Source organism: Nicotiana tabacum, chromosome 16 (genome assembly GCF_000715075.1).
Source record: "Nicotiana tabacum cultivar K326 chromosome 16, ASM71507v2, whole genome shotgun sequence".
Taxonomy (NCBI): Eukaryota; Viridiplantae; Streptophyta; class Magnoliopsida; order Solanales; family Solanaceae; genus Nicotiana; species Nicotiana tabacum.
This window is the reverse complement of record NC_134095.1, coordinates 9665863-9683727: the sequence shown is the minus strand read 5'-3', so window position 1 is coordinate 9683727 and position 17865 is coordinate 9665863. Positions and strand designations below refer to the sequence as shown.

Sequence of the window (17865 nt, the reverse complement as noted above, 5' to 3'; positions counted from 1 at the left end):
TTAGGCATTCCCGAGTTCCGTGGTTCTAGCACGGTCGCTCAACTGTCGTATTCGGCTTGATTATCTGATTTTATACAAATATGAACTTATGTGCAAGTTTTAACTTTTTACCGCTTTCATAATTATTGTTATTATTTTTACAGGGAATTGCAACGTTGTGAAAATGTATTTCGAACTGCGTCACAATCAATGTACCCGTGGTTATCGACACACTTTGACTCCGTTGAGATTTGGATTTGGGTCACATAAATGTGCACCCGAGTTTAAGAGAATTAAATTATTAAAGGCGCGCCTAAAACGACTAGCGTATCATTTACTTTGGGTAGGGCCGTGAAATTTTGCTAAACGGTCCATCCCGAAGTCTAAGCAATTTTAAAGCAAATATTTACTGAGGGCCCCGCAATTTTGTATTTTTATTCAGCGAGGCTCATCTCATTCTTGTTTTTTTTAAAAAGGAATTTGCAACGTCATGGACACGTATCTCGAACCACGTCACAATCAATGTACCCGTGATTAAAGACACATTTCGACTCCGCTGAGATTTGGATTTGGGTCACATAAATGTGCACCCGAGTTTAAGAAAGTAAGATTAATTAAGACGCGTCCTAAAGAAATTAGCATGTTGTTATTTTTGGGTAAGGCCGTGGAGTTCGCTAAGCGGCCTATCCCGTGTTCTAAGTAATTAACACATACATTTTGTGAGGGCCCCGCAATCTGTGCGTTTTATTTGGCGAGGCTCGTCTCATTTTTATTTAAAAGGATAAACCTACAGTGACTACATTTTTTCTATTAAGTTCGTCTCTAAAATAAAAGAAAATCTCCCGATTAATTACATGCTAAAAAAGACGCAACTTATTAGTTATTAGTTTATGGCTAATGCGAATGGAAAATTGCAATCGAGTTTGTACAAAGAAAGGTTGCTTCCGTTCTATATTCTATTATTTAATAATACTAGAACATGAGATTGACACACCATAATATCAAAACAAATTAACTAGTCTTTGATTAATTTAAACTAACATTATTAGATGAAGAAGTTATACATATGCAACCCCATTACTCATTAATCAGTCAAATACATTTTTATACAAAGAAAGAAAAATTCTATTCAAACACAAATCTAAACAAGAGGAATTCAACAGGAATAAAGCCTGATTAATATTTCATTTTTCGCTTCAAGCCGAGAGTGTACAAATGTGTACCTGGAAATGGTAGTACAAGAAGAAAAGAAGGAGGAGTCAGCAGCAGTAGTAACACAACAACGCAACAACAACACACCAGCAATTTGAACCATAATTAAAACCCAGGAAAATTTGAAGAAAATCAAGCAAGCTCGATAGAACAAACCAAAAAGTTTGTAAAACACTTAAACAACAACAAACCACATCACCACAAACATACTCAAACCCACGTGTATTAAACCCGAAACTAAACTTATTTCTCACTTTGTTTTTGTTTTCTTTTTTTAAAATCTCTAACACTCTTGAGATTTTCAGAATGTCTTCCTAAAATCTCTCTCCAAAAATCTCTCTCTAAGTAAGTCTTTCAAGTTCAAGTCCTCCCCTTAAAATGTGTCAAATGACTCTATTTATAACAAGACTCTTGTCTTGAATCCCCAACCCGAAATATTCCCCCAATTGCATGCTTTGTCCCCACTACTTAATGTTTTCTTTATTTTAAACCCTTGTCCCTCATGCATACATGTTTTGTCCCCCACTATATTAAACTAATATATCAACCCCACCCCATTATATCTTGTCCCCCATGCTTAACATAAATAATTACATTATTCCCTCACTACATTATGTCTTGTCCCCCATGCTTAACTTAAATAATTGTTCAAGTGTTCAATTCCAAAAATACCCCTCCGACCTTACTGAAATTACCATTTTACCCCCTGAACGTACTGCAATTTACCAAACTACCCCCATCAGCTATAACCAATTCACTTAATCAATTTCAACCAAAATACAGCAAATATGACCAATTTCTAAATAAATTCAACAACAAATCTCATGAACACAGATTGAATCATACAACTTCAAATTAATGGGAATAAGTTAACCATATTGGGAACCAATCCTGGTTAACTTAGACCAAAATGAATGAGCAAAGAGACAACAATATCAACAACAAAAATACATGATTCAAACTAAATCAACAAATCAAAAACCAAAACAAACTCACATTAAATTACTGGATTAAAAACGAACTTCAAACAAAGAATGAACATGCATTAAATCTATATTAAACAACAAACATGACGGATCCAAATGATTAAACCAACATATTTCTATATTACAACTAAATTCTTTTAAACAAATAAAAACAAACCGAAGAAGAAACAATTATGAATTTCAACTTGAATCTAACAACATTAACAATTTCTGAAAAATACATAAAACACATGAAACAAACTGAAAAATTAACAGAACGATAAATACGAACAAAACAAGAATCAAACATTTACCGCTTTTAGATTCGAGAATATCAAAACAAAATACAAATAAAAGTGAAACTCAAACCCACTAACCGGATCGAAACTACGAAGAACTTGGATGAAAACAAATCTGTCCGGGAACGATTATCGCACCAAGACTGCCAACGACCTAACGGATCTTGAATTCAACGACAAACTCACCTTCCTTTTAACCTTGACGAACTCAAAACAACGAACGACGACCTCGACCAAAGCTCGAATAAACGAAATGGTGAGGTCTCGTTTTGGTTTTAAAACAGCTGCTCGTCGTGGCAGCAACAACGCAGCAGAAGCAAGCGCTGGACATTGCAGGCAGTCGTTTGGATGTGAGGGAGCTGCTGGAAAAGCTGAAGAAACGGCGAGACAGCAGCTGCATTTGCTGGGGTCGCTGGTTTTCGACTGAAGAAGATGAAGCAGTGGCGATGGGGTTTGGTTTCGAACCAGCTGCTTGACGAGGCTGGAGGCAGCAGGAGCAGCAGAAGCAGCTTGGTTTTGCCGGAGGTCGACGAGGCAGCTGGGGAGGTGAAGGAGACAGTCATGGGGGTTTTGTTTGAACGTAGCAGAAGCAGTCAGTGGTGAAGACGACGCTGGTCGTCGAGAAAGAAAGTCTCCATGGGAGCTCGAGCTTGAGTTTAGCGACGAAGAAACAATGGTGAAACAACCATGGACGTTGGTCGTTTTCTGCCATGGACGTCGAGACGGAGCTCGAACTTGACGAAGAAGATGAAGCAATGGCAGCGGGGTCGTTTGGTGTGGCTATGGAGGTTCGACGACTAGTGAAGGGTGGTCGATGGAGGGGTTGTGCGTATGTGTGAAGGTGAGGCAACCATGGTTGGCTAGGGTCCTTGGGGTGTTTGGGATGGTGAAGGAGAAGAGAGAAAGAAAGGGGGCGGATGGATTAGTGTTCGGTTTAGGGTTATTTTCTTTTTTTTTTGTTTTGTTTTGTGAAGTGTAAGGTAGGAAGATAGGGGTGTTGGGTATTTGGGTTATGGACTGGGTCGACCCGGTTTGAAGTGGACCGGGTCATGGGGAAGGTTGGGTATTTTTTTTGGCTTGTGGCTTGAATTTGAAGAAGAGCCCAATTCCGATTTTTCTTTATATTTTTGCTCTCTTTTCTTCTTTTATTTTTCTAAAACTAAATTCTAAAAATCCTTAAATTATTATATAGAACTAAATTAGGTTATAAAAGCGCAAATTAACTCCCAATAATAATTAACACACAATTAAGTAATAATTAAGCATAAAATTGTACAATTGGACATTAAATGCTAAAAATGCAAACGATGCATATTTTTGTAATTTTCATTCTTGTAAAACAAACCTAATTATTCCTAGTTGTAGAATTAAATCCTAAATGCAAATGCGACATATTTTTGTATTTTTTTTATTAATTTAACAAATAAACATGCACAGACAAATACAAATAATTATCCAAAACGTCACAAAAATTCTCAAAATTGTACACCAAGGAAAATCTTTTTATTTTGAATTTTTGGGAGTAATTCTTTTATAGGGCAAAAATCACGTGCTTACAATGTAAACTATTAATTTTTATTCCTTGCAAATTTTCAATATATTTAGAAAAGAAGTTGAAAAAAAAGGTTTGAGATTTGAAAAGGCAAATTTGTGATAGATTATGAAGAAGTAGAATTACTCATAGCTTGGGTAAAATAAGAATAATAATTTGACAAATTGAGAGTCAAATATATAACCCGAGGATTGAGTATTCTAAATTAATTATAGATTAGTCTAAACATGAAAATTAACACTAGAGCTATATGATGTGATTATAGATTGATCGAATGAAGCCATACAGATTGCTCGAAGTGACGAGTTTGATATTTCGACACGAGTTCTGTGAGTAGTAATCTTACCGCAATTTGTGTTTTCATAACCTGCATGTTTTAGACATTATTTTGAAAATAAAATGTGTTACCGAATATTTGAAATTGCATGCGGGACAAGTCTTTTACTTGATATGGTACTGAATAGTTTACTTGAGATGTTTACAGTTATTTAAAATGTTCTCACTGTTACTAGACATCTTTTACTGTTACTAGTGACATGATTACCGTCACCAAAATTAGATTACATGATTTGATAAAAATTGAATGCCCTGTACTGTTTTGAAAATGCTTCCATGTAAAAATTTACTGTTTACAAAGAAAAGTATGAATGGAAGGAGACTTTGAAGGATCTCGTAGCTAACGGCGGGTTCGTTAGACCTGGTGCACCTTGTATTTACTGATTACCGAGTACAGTTAGAGCCCTCTCTAGTGGGAAGGTAGAACTATCATACAGTTACAGTTTTCCCTCGAGAAGGGACATACAGTTATATTTGACTCCTTTTATGAAGGGTCCACACATTGATACAGATTACATGATCCTTTTCTGGAAACCTACCAAATATAAAGATTTGCTATGACACAATATTTACCGAGTTTATTACGGAATTATTAAATTGATTTTTGTTACAAGAAACGCATGGTGAGACTGATTATTGTTACCGTTTTTTAAAAGGGCATTTTCTTTTGTGATTATTATACAAGCATGTTTTCTGACTTGTCCCCTAGTAAAATGGTTGTGGTAAAGTATTATTACTCACTAAGCTAGCAACTCACTCCCCGCTATTATTTTTACAGAGACAGCAGTAGACGCAGGCAAGGATTCCGTTAATTAGAGTACACGAGTTGGCAGTTCCTGGTGAGCCCCACATTTATTCGTGTGGGCAAAGATTGTTATTTATTTGTTATAGTCTCTTTCTTGAAACTCTTAGAGTCACTCTATAGTCATTTTTATGAGTGTCATAAGTATTCATTTATTGATATAGACTTATGATTCATATTAGACTTTCCTATCGTATACTTGGAGATGAAGTTAGTATTATTGTTTTAGAAATACTTTGTGAATGAGGATTATAACTTGTTTGGTCGATATAGGTTGGTTGTGTTGTTATTTCTAAGACAAGTTTATTTTTGGATAGTCCTAAAATAAGGAAAACTCTTTCCGATTTTCTGTAAATTATCGATGAGGCTTACTTGGGAGCACTTGTTCCTAAGCGCCAGTCATGATCCTAAATTGGGTCGTGACAAGTTGGTATCAGAGCCAGGTTTATTCTTGTGACTAATGTAGCACACGTCTGTAGTAGAATATCAATTATGGTTATATAGCCGGCTATTCCCATAATCGTGATTCTACAAGGGCATGATAGGATGTGTCTTGTCTTTCTTTCTTATTCTTCCGTACATGTGTGGCGATTAGGGTTAAATAGCTGAATCTGTCATCATTATCTTTTTCTTGTGTTACTCAGATCAATCACCCCATAATAGAATTTGACTATAGGTTCAAGGACATCAAATGTTGCCATTAGATAGGCAATCGTCTCCTAAAAAAGAAAATTGACAATAGTAGACAAGGCGAATGAAAGGCCTATTTTTTCTCAATGAGAGTCTTACCACTAAGATATGTCAGAGAGTCTATTCTTGAAATTAGTACGAGTTGACCCCTATAGCACCAGGAGAGTGCCACTACAGAAGTACTTACCTTCATTCCAGGTAAATTGAGGTCTCGATGGATATATTAGATAGACAAGAGAAGAATTTCAACAATAAAGGGCTCTAGAAGCCTCATGCATTTAGACTAAGTCAGGAACCAAGATATTTCTCTAATAGAGTTTCTAAAATTGAAGCCACTAAGTTTATCATTTTCTATTAATGTAGAGATTCTTCAGAGGTTCTTGACGAAATACTTAAAGCATTATAAGCTCTATAATATTTCAGTGAGAGGCTTCGTGATCTAGCAACTTATCGACTAGAGTATATGACAAATATATGGAATGAAACAATATTGTTAGGCACGTGGTTAGGAGTGACAAAAATGACTTAGAAATATGTTTGGTAAACTTTTTATGAATTGTTTCCTTCTCGATAGTCAAAAGCGCAAACCTGATAGGTACTTAAGAAATTAATTCAGACGATGGATGTACTGATATATAACTCCAGGCTTTATCAATTGGCTAGGTACGTGATGCCTTAGGTTTAGAGGCTTGTCTAATGGTTGGTTAACCGTTTATACAAGGCAATACTCTCACATACGAAGACTCCGACCTATTATGTGGAAGTTGAACTTGCTAGAAAAAATAATAATTTTAGAACTGGATATGATTGTCATGCAACTAAGAATTCATTTAAGAAGGTAAAGACTAGAAAATCTTAGAGTATGAATTTATTTTTCTTATATGGGACGGAGAGTTGGATAAATAACAACTTGAGATATTATGAGATCCTTTAATAGTTGCCACTTTTATGTAAGAATCTCGTACAGTTGAAACTTTGTATTAAGCTTATCAGATTTAAGTTGAGAGAAATGATACCCTATCTAGCCAAATTGTACTTGACCTTGTTAATTTTGACTTGCTTATAGGTATGATTGGTTATTATCTTATTACATTACCTTTTATTACCATGTGACGGTAGTTAGATTGACATATCTAGCAAACGTAATTGTAAAAAAAAAAGAATCATATTAGTGATAGTCGAGATTATATCATTTATGCAGGCTCTACAATTCTTGAATGAGAGTGGTTAGGGTCTCGTAACTTTCATAAAGAGGTCTAAGAGATGTGAAACTTAGGTTGAAAAAAATAAAAGTATTATAATGAGAGATTTTCTAATATATCTGAGGATTTACAAGGACTACCTCCAATATGAGAAATAAACTTCGGTATTGATTTGATACCTGACGCGTAAACCATATCATATGGCACCAATGAAGTTGATAGAGCTAATGAACAATTGTGAGACCTACTGGATACGGATTTTATCATATCGAGTGTTGCGCCATGGGGTACACCAATATTGTTTGGACAAAAAATGGATGAATCTTTAAGAATGTAGGCCAACTACAAATAATTAAATAAGATAATAATACATAACAAATATCCCTAGTCTTATATAGATAACTTGTTTGATCAATTACAATGAGCCATTGATCTTTAGTCTGGTTATCATCTGCTTAGAATAAGAAAGGAAGATATTTCGATGTCTGCTTCTAGTACTCGGTAAAAATATTATGAGTTACCTGTGATGTCCTTTAGATTGGCCAATGCTCCAATGCATTGTTAAATACAATGAATATGGTGTTCAATGTTGTTTTTGAAAAAATAATTCATAGTTTTTACTTACCATATTCTGGTATATTCTCGTACTCAGAAAGAGCACGAGAATTACTTGAAAAATATGTCAAAGACGCTACAGCAAAATCAATTTTTTTTAAAAGTTCTTCAAATTAGCTGGACTCAATGGTATTCATAGGACATATGATATCTAAGAATGAAAAAAATGGTAGATTCTAAGAAGATAAAAGTAGTTCATAAATGGCCTATGCTCCAAGGAAATTGAAAAAACTCAAGTCGTATTATGGCATTCATGATTTGAAGATGGTCATAGTGGTATTTCCTTTTAAGATTTAGAGACACTATTTGTACAAAGAAACCTATGAGATTTATACCTAGCACAAGAGCCTGAAGTACATTTAAAACCAACAAAGATATAAATATTTAGCAATGCTGGTGAAGGGAACTACTGAAGATATAATTGTATTGTTTTGTATTGTTCGGGAAAGATAAATGTTATAGCTTATACCAAAAAAAATTATGGGTGATTTGGCGCATATAGCTCCTGTAAAGATACTCCTGGACGAAGATATGCATAGACTAGAGGGTACACATATTAGATTCAATGTGAAAAAAATAAATTCAAAAACATTATTGGCTATTGGTCAAGCCCGATGTAGAGTATATAAAGGCTAGCCAATACGAGGATGAACGATTGTTTAATTACCGAGATTAGTTTCTAGCTGGTAAAAGCAAAGATATAGCTGTTAATAGTGAGGGTATTCTCCGACTAGGTAATTAATGGTGTGTAGCAAACATATATGGGTTGAGACAAGCTACTCGTGATGGAGCTCACAACTCTAGATACACTGTATATCTCAGGTCTATAAGATGCACCATGACTATTAAAAAAATCGATTGGTTGGAAAAGAAAGAAGGAAAAGAAAAATTCGTTAACTTTGTTTCTAACTATTTGACATGTCAGCATGTTAAGGCAAACACTTGCGATTCACAGATCTACTACAACAACTCAAGATTCTGAAGTAGAAATACAATAAAATTACAATACATTATATGACTAGATTACCAAACCATTAGAAGTATGATTATATGTGGAAAAGTTGTAAATTGGCTTATAAAGTAGGCATATTTCTTACTAGTCAAAACTTCTTATAGTAAGGTGAAATATGCACAAATATACATGAACATAAAAGATTTCTTACTCAATAGAGCTTTAATGTCCATCATCTCTGATAGAGGATCACAATTCACTTCACGATGTGAAAATCTTTTCAGGAAATATTCGGTACACGAGTAGATCTTAGTACTAACTTTTATCTCAGACAAACGCAAAGTCTGAATGTACTATATAGATCTTGGAGGATATATTAAAAATTAGATTCTTGAGTCCGGAGGTTATTGGGATGCCTCTCTATCTTTAGCTGAATTTTCCTACAATAATAACTTTCAAATCCAGCATTCAAATGGTAATATTACGAAGCATTATATGGTAAAAGATGTTGTTCTCCTATCAGATGATTTGAAGCTGGTGAGACTAATTTATGGGGACATGACCTAGTACAAGAAGCTATTGACAAGGTCGAGTTGATTAGGCGAATTGCTCACAACTAAAAGCAGATAAAAGTTTTATGGGGATACGAGGAGAAGGAACTTAGTTTTCGCAATTGGGGGACAAGGTGTTCCTTCGACTCTGTCCTATAAAAGGCTTGATATAATTTGGATAAAAAAAGTAAGTTTAGCCCGAGGGTTATAAGGTCGTGCGTGATACTCGACCAAGTGTGAGTTGTGGTGTATTGGTTGGTACTTCCTCCCGAATTCTCCTTCATAAATCAAGTATTTTATGTTTCTATGCTAAGAAAATACATATTAAAATCCTCTCATGTGATGGAAGCATCTATTATAGAGTTAAATGAGAACTTATTATACAAGAAAAGGCTAGGTAGTTTCTTCTCATTTGTCTAAGCTTTTAACGGTGAGAAGTTACCCTATATTGTGCTGGTGGAAGGCAGTAGGTACACGGTGGATTAGTCGAGGTGTATGCACGATGGCGCGGATCCCACCATTATCCAAAAAAAGGAGCAAAGGAATGGTGATAGCGTTGCAATATTGGAAGCAAACAAATTTGCCAATGAATAATTAGAAAGAATACAGGATAGGGTAGAATTATATGAAATATAATAACTCAAACTCAAGTATTTAATGTAACTTAAATCCTTGTTATCACTAACAATGATTCAACTCAAAGACAATAGTAGTAGAATCAAAGAAAGAATTAGATAAAGAATATATATACTATTTGAAATGGAATTAGATAAAGAATATTATTTGTCAATTTCAAATAAATATGCAAGAGCCCACTAATTAATAATCCAATTAGGCTCAACACAAAGGAAGAGATGTAATATCAATCAAGAGAAAGAAAAGAAACATGATGGAGAAGAGATGAACTCATACAAAAGATCTTACCCTAAAAATTCAAGTTGAAGTTGAAGTTCAAGAAGATGAAGATGAGATCAATCCCCACATAGAAGCTTTAAAATTAGGCTAAGCCTCTCAAAACCAAACTTCTCCAAAACTAAGATCCTAACTAATGGGATGATTACAGCTGTTTATAGTTAGAACAGGTTTCTTCATCTTGAAGAGTTCTATTGTGCAGAACCTGGGCGTGTTTTGTTGCTCTTGGTCCTTTAATCTGTTCTGCATTTCCTTATAAAAATAACTTGGTGTGCATGCAATTCAGTGGCATTAGATGTATTATTCATTTCATTGTTTTAAACCCGCAGGAAGTAAGTGCCATGCTGTTGGAGAAGCTTGTTGCTGCAGGCATTGGCGATCGACCAGTTGTATTCATTTCCCATAGGTTGGTCCGAATCAAACCGCATATTCTCTGCTGTTAGATTACTTGGAGCTTGTGATTATCTGGTCCATTAATTGGAACTCCCTTCATTATACTTTCCATTCTTGGGTGGTTCTAAAATTAACCACTTCCCATTGGGAGGAAGTTTTAGTTCATGTTATGTAGCATCCTCTGTTGCTCTTTTCAAGAAACTCTTTTTGTATCCTGCACCTAGGATTGCAAAAATTATTTTGTTTGGCGCTGCACATTTTCGCTCTAGCTCATATGATACATTGTTAACCTAAGTTGCTCGGACACGGACACGGGTGTGGATCTAGAGGTCGGATCCTTCGAGATGTAAATTCTAAGATTCGGGGATATGGATCCTCGTATGGATACGGGTGGGAGGATCCGGCTAAAAGTAATTCAAAAAAATAAAAAAATCTCTAAATTATGAGAAATTTTGTGGAATACTTAGCTTGTAAAGTATGAATTTCTTTATTGTCAAGTTGTAGATAAGTAAAGGATAAATTTTCTAGATAAGGTATGCTATTTTCTTTAGATTTACCCTAGTTTTAGTTTTGATTTCGGGAATCAAATTGTATCTTGCCTTGAACTTTTCTGTCTGATGTGGTCAAAGTATCCAAAATTGTTTGACCAAATCCGATATGAATCCCATACCCACACCCATACTAGTGTCATGGCGACACGGGTACGGCACCTAAACTACCATGTCGGAGCAACTTAGGTGTTAACTATTATCTTAGTAATGGTGTCATAACTATTTTATCTTCCTATTAGTAATGGCACCAGAACCCTTTTGCATCAGTTCTTAAATTTAGTTTAAGCATCTATTCAAGATGATACCCCATAGCTATACATGTTTACTGACACGAAACCACACTTTTGGTTGCAATTTGGCAGCATGGGCGGCCTGGTTGTCAAGCAGATGTTGTATCAAGCGAAAGCAGCAAAGAAGGATGACCTTGTCAAGAATACAATTGGAGTCGTATGTGTGCTGCTTCCCATCAGATGATGAATTACAAGACATTTGACCTATTTTTATACTTTTTAAATTCACTTATTCATTAGTTTTCTTAAAATGATTGGGTCAGGTATTCTACAGCTGTCCTCATTTTGGCAGCAAACTTGCAGACATGCCTTGGAGAATGGGTCTTGTTTTCCGCCCTGCCCCCACTGTTAGTAGAATTTTCCTGCTTCCTTTATTTACCTTGTTATCTTATTTCGCTTTTCTACTTATGTTTTTCCCAAGAGTACTTAAGTTTCTTATTCTTATTTAGAAATATGCACATGAGACTTGAGATTTTTGTTGCGGGTGCACTTGGGTGTGAAATTTGATAAATACTACTTCCTGCCATTGCTAGATTGGGGAGCTGAGAAGTGGATCTCCAAGATTGGTTGAGCTAAATGATTTTATGCGGCAGCTTCACAAAAAAGGGATGCTTGAGGTCCTCAGTTTCTGTGAGGTAATATTTTTCCACCCTTGAGTTGCCTTTGAAAAAATTCACTTCTGTGGTTGCCGTTCTAAAAATTGACTGATGATCCTTTCGTAGACCAAGGTAACTCCAATTGTTGAAGGCTATGGAGGCTGGGCTTTTCGAATGGAAATTGTACCATTGGAGTCGGCATATCCCGGATTTGGAAAATTAGTTGTAAGTTGCTCAAATTGATGATTACCAGGCACATATATTTGTTGCAATAGTTTGCAGTTATCATTTCGATTGCTTGCACTTTGTGGTTGAGCATACAGATCACATCAGTGGGGCTGTTATTTTTCTTATTCTTTTCTAGATTTTTTTTTGGTAACGCGATCATATTAGTTAGAGCATTCTTTTCTCAATTATTGGGGCCTAACGATTTTTTGGCAGTTTAGTATAGAAATAAATATGATAAAGAAAACATGGAACTTCCTATCTCATCTTTCATAGAGATAATTTGACACACTCATTGAAGTGGTTGTCACTTATGTTATTTTGGAAGTAACTAAAATTTTAGTAGGTGAAAGGGAGTAAAGCTCTTTGAAAAGGTTTTACTGTAAGTAGCGAAAATAAAACTTGAATCGTGCTTGAGCAAAAAAATAAAACCTGAATTTTGGAGATTGGGAAGTTGATTCTGATCTCTGTGGCACAGTCGGATGCTTGTCCTTAATAGTGAAAATGGATGGCAAGATTGTTCTAATGAGCCAGTCGTTTGAAAGCATGTATCCTGCAGGCTATTGCACAATTTTATTCATCTTGACTTATGGAGTTGTGTTAGACAATGTTTTGATTAACCATCATTGACCTTTATCTTCTATACCTGTGGAGTTTTTCATCTTTGCCCACATTTTGGTGCAGGTTTTGGAGTCAACTGATCATATTAATTCCTGCAAGCCTTTGAGCCGAAGTGATCCTTCTTATAAAGAGACACTAGAATTTTTGCATAAATTGAAAGCTCTTAGTAGATGAAGATAGCTGTACATAAACAAGAACCGACATAATGGAGTTTTGACATTCCTTTTCTCCACTCTCCACATGCAAATAGTGTAAGTAGTAGTAGGGACTGGAAGTAATTGGCGCTTAGATTAGTTAGGTAGAGCTCACTGGAAGTACCAAATTCATAGGTTAAGAGTTTACAGATTACTTGTACAGCGAGAATTTCTACTGGGCTGTACGTTAGAGGAGAGTAAACTACAGAATGCTAACCATTGATTTCTTTGCTAACAGATTGATCATTCTTGAGAGAATGTTGTAAACACTTTGTTCTGTAAATGTTGTATCATCCACTTGTTGTATGTGCATTTACCAAAAGCTAAAAGATTACTATCCTTTCTTTGAGGGTGTTTGACTGTTTGTTCCCCCTCTTTACGGGTACTTGTTTAATAAGCTCTAAAAATATTTCTCCATTGTTTTCTGATATTTTATTCTCTGATGGTAATTGGTAATCCCTGTGAGTTGAGCTGATCTCAGTCACAACTTGTCTTCCATTAATGGAGGCCCAAACGAGTAAATTGAGTTTGAGAGGAGAAGATGAACATCATAGAGAGAATGGTAAGTAAATAACTTTCTAGTATATTGAAAAGTTAGTACAAAATCTGATATACATCATATATATATATATACATGATCACCCTACTAACTTAATTCCCAATTAACTAATGCTAACTACTTTAACTACTCTATCTAACTGGTGACAGGTGGCTAACTGTCCATTAACTTGTCCAGCTGTCATACTCCCTCATATTCTCACAATCCCCTCAAGCGGGAGGGTATAGAATATTAAGCACTCCAAGCTTGCACAACAAATATTCATGTTATACTCTCCCAAGTCCTTTAGTCAATAGATCTGCCTGGTGCTATTTTGTCCCTATGTGATGAGTCTTAATCTTACCATCTTTGATCTTATCTCTCACAAAGTGATTATCAATCTCTATGTGCTTAGTCCTTTCGTGAAATATAGAATTGGCTGCAATCTATAGGGCTGCCTTATTGTCACAAAACACACTCACATGTTGTACAATTGAAATGCCAAGCTCTGTAAACAACCCAAGTAGCCAAACTACTTCTGCAGTAGCTGTTGCAAGACTTCTATATTTTGCTTTTGCTGAGCTTCTAGACACTGTCTGATGCTTCTTAGATTTTCATGACACCAATGATTCCCTAAACTTCACAAAGAAACCAGTTGCTAATCTTCTAGTATTAGGACATGCAGCCCAGTCTGCATCATAAAAGCAAGTCAGACTGTTTGCACTTTTACTGCTCAGTAGAATGCCCATTCCTAGATTCAATTTGATAAATCTTACAACTCTTATTGTTGCTTCCCAGTGAGATTGCTTGGGTGACTGTATAAACTGACTGAGTGTTTGGACAGCAAATATTATATCTGGCTTTGTGATCGTCAGATATATTAATCTTCCAATCAATCTCTGATAACTTGCAACATCCTTCATCAATTCTTCTTAGATACTCCAACATGTGCATTAAATTCTGCTAAAGTGAACTTTTGATTCATATCTATTGGAGTGGCCACATGTTTAGTAGCTCTGAACCGCAGATCAAAAATCAATTTCAAGACATACTTCCTTTGATTTAGTAAGACCCTTTGTTGGATCTCATAACTTCAATTCTCCCAAATCCTTTACTTTGAATTTGTGATTTAAAACATCTTTAGTTTCATGAATGAACTGCTCATTGTTTCCTGTGATGAGCAAATCATCCACATACACAAGAACAACCACAAAATCTGTTCTTTTCTTCTTGGTAAACAGTGAATAGTCATATATACCTTGCTTATACCCTGCTTCAAGAAGTGCCTCTGTAAGATTGATATTCCATTTGTCTTGAAGCTTGCTTTAGTCCATATAAGGACTTCACTAGCTTGCATACCTTGGTCTCCCCCTGTTTTCTAAAACCTTGATGCATTTCCATATATACTTCTTGTATAAGTCTCCCTGCAAAATTACATTATACACTTCCATTTGATACATAGTCCACCATTTTATGGTGCTACTGTAATGACTGACCTCACAGTTACCATTTTGGCAACTGGTGAAAAGATCTCATGGTAGTCCAACCCCTCTTTTTTGGGTGTATCCTTTTGCTACTAGCCTGGCCTTGAATCTTTCAACATCTCCATTAGCTTTGTATTTTATTTTATACACCCATTTTGATCCAATTGTGTTCTTTCCCTTGGTTCATGCTCAAATGATACAGTCCCCTTAGAAGGAACATTAACAGGACGCAATGAGGAAGACTTAGCAAATGGGAACATATGCTCTTTGAATACAATATCCCTGCACACAAAAAAATGATTAGTTGCAAGGTCCAAGAGCTTGTAGCCCTTTTGTGTGCCTGAATAGACCAGGTGCACAACAGGTTTGGCTTTTGCTGAAAATTTGTTGTCATATATCATAGTGGTGGCATAGCACAAGCAACCAAAAACTCTTAAGTGCTCAAGAGAAGGCTTCTGATGACGTAGGAGTTCATATGATGATTTGCCTTGCAGAATGATGGAAGACAACATGTTTATAATGTAAACAGCAGTAGTAATACATTCTCCCCAGTACTTAGTTGGTACATTTACCTGAAATTTTAGGGCCCTTGCTGTATCTAGTATATGTCTATGTTTTCTCTCAACTACCTCATTTTGTTGGGGAGTATAAGCACAACTACTTTGATGTATAATACCATAGTGTTCAAGTAATTCAACACATTTTTTACTAAAAAACTCTCCTCCATTATCAGTTCTAATAGTCTTAATTAATGGCTACATAAAATTGTGTTCTTAGCATAGAGAGAAACCTTTGTAACATAACAATTACATCACTTTTCATCTGTAGTAAATGTACCCAAGTATACCTAGAATGATCATCCACAACTGTTAGAAAGTTGTATTTTCTATCATGTATGGGAATCTTGTATGGTTCCCAAACATCCATGTGTAAAAGTATTAAAGGACTACTACTTCTTGTAACACTTCTAGAAAAAACTAGTCTGCTTTGCTTAGCTAAAGGATATACAGAACAATCTTTATTCACATCAAGATCTTTAAGCTGTAAGGAGTCTATGTATTTCATTGTACTAACAGAGGTGTGACCTAATCTTTTATGTCAAAGAATGCCATTTACTTCTGGTTTCTGGACTGCTGCAACTGATGCTTGCCTCAAACTTCTAGCAATGTGCTCATCTTTCACCATATGCAGGCCTCCCCTTTCCTTACCAATCCCCTTCATCCTGCCACTCCAAAGGTCCTGAAATACACAAAAGTCAGGATAGAGGTGAACGGAGCAACTGAGTTCTTTTGTGAGCTTTAACAGAGACAACAAATTGAATTTGAAGTTAGGAACATATAAAACATTCTTAATCTCCATGTCCTTAAGAAATGTTGCACTGCCAATGTGAGATATATTTGTCTTCTCACCAATAGGTAAGTGAACTTGATCTCTACCAGTTTTCAACTCAGTCTTAGAGTGTAGTATATCTAGGGAAGTAGCTATGTGATGAGCACCAGAATCAACTATCCATTCTTTACTAGGATTATTAGTCATTAGTGCAGTAGCAATACCTGCCATGTTGACTTGTGGAAATGTGGTGTCTTTATTCAGCATATCCAGAATTTGTCTATATTGATTCTCAATGAAGAAGTGCCCTCCTGCAGGACCATTATTGTGTGTTCTTCCTCCAACCATGTGTGCTTGTTCCTCATGCTCAGCATTACCAGTTGCACAATTGGACACAACCTTCCTTTTAGCATTGAAATCTGTAGGATAGCCTATCAACTTATAGCAATTTTCTTTCAAGTGTCCAGTTATCTTACAGTAGTCACTTTCATGAATGCCTTTTTCCCTTTGTACCCTTGTCCTCATCCAGCTTGCATAGCAATAGGATCTCTTCTATCTCCTAAGGCTGGATATGGACTTGATCTTTGACTTTCATCCTCAATTATCAACACATAAGCTTGGTTTAAAGGTTTTCATCAGAATCTGCCTCCTTGCCTGCTTATAGGTCTCATTCAAACCACTGAGAAACTGAAGCAGCCTTTGACGATAAAGGTGTTCAATGTAGTCTTTTGATTTAGCACAATCACAACCTGGCATGGGAACTAATACATCATACTTCGACTACATTTCCTTCAGTCTCGTGAAATAGGAATCAACATAATCAGTTCCTTGAGAAATGGTTGCAATTTCTATGCAATTGAAAAATTCAAACTCGATTGACCTTATCAAATCTCTCCTTCAGGTCTTCCCAAACTAGGTGCGCATCTGATGCATAAGCTATTCCACTAACGAGGTTTGTTGATACAGTGTTCATGATCCATGAGAGTACAATCGCATTGCATGTCTCTCATTCCTCATGTGATTCCTTCTTAAAGGTCTCCTTCTTACATGTACCAGTTACAAACCCCAGCTTTCGCTTAGCTTCAAGAGCAATTCGCATCGTCCTACGCCATAATCCATAGTTCTCAAACTCAGTAAGTTGAATTGGAATGAAAACTGAGCTTGGTGTATGAGAAGGGTGCAGAAACAGAGGATGAGTGAGGTCAATTTTCTCATCTGCCATTACTGAACTTGAGCGATAATTTATATCACACAAACACGAAAATACTCAACTAAGAGACAATTAATATCGACTGCTCTGATACCATATGAGTTGAGCTGATCTCAGTCACAACTCGTTCTCCATTAATGGAGGCCTAAACGAGTAAGTTGAGTTTGAGAGGAGAAGATGAACATCAGAGAGAGAATGGTAAGTAAAGAACTTTCTAGTATATTGAAAAGTTAATACAAAATCTGATATACATCACATATATATATACAATCACCCTACTAACTTAATCCTCAATTAACTAATGCTAACTACTTTAACTACTCTAACTAATTGGTGACAACTAGCTAACAAACTGTCCACTAACTTG

The 17865-nt window shown here is 35.8% G+C and overlaps 1 protein-coding gene across 1 annotated transcript; it reads left to right on the top strand.

Annotated features, from left to right (window-relative positions):
* Positions 1-10256: 10256 nt before the first annotated feature.
* LOC107772722 (uncharacterized) lies at positions 10257-13286 on the top strand. Its single transcript, XM_075232587.1, has 6 exons — positions 10257-10473; positions 11374-11458; positions 11565-11648; positions 11835-11936; positions 12024-12122; positions 12807-13286. Exons 1-6 carry the CDS (start codon positions 10343-10345, stop codon positions 12915-12917), a joined length of 612 nt encoding a protein of 203 aa, XP_075088688.1. The 5' UTR covers positions 10257-10342; the 3' UTR covers positions 12918-13286.
* The last annotated feature ends 4579 nt before the right edge of the window (positions 13287-17865 follow it).

What these genes read in the sequence shown, in the direction of transcription:
- LOC107772722 (XM_075232587.1), top strand. Translation starts at nt 10,343, where the DNA reads ATGCAATTCAGTGGCATTAGATGTATTATTCATTTCATTGTTTTAAAC. An exon ending in TTTTCCGCCCTGCCCCCACT is followed by an intron (nt 11,649 to 11,834) that starts GTTAGTAGAATT and finishes TGCCATTGCTAG; the next exon opens with ATTGGGGAGCTGAGAAGTGG. An exon ending in CCGGATTTGGAAAATTAGTT is followed by an intron (nt 12,123 to 12,806) that starts GTAAGTTGCTCA and finishes ATTTTGGTGCAG; the next exon opens with GTTTTGGAGTCAACTGATCA.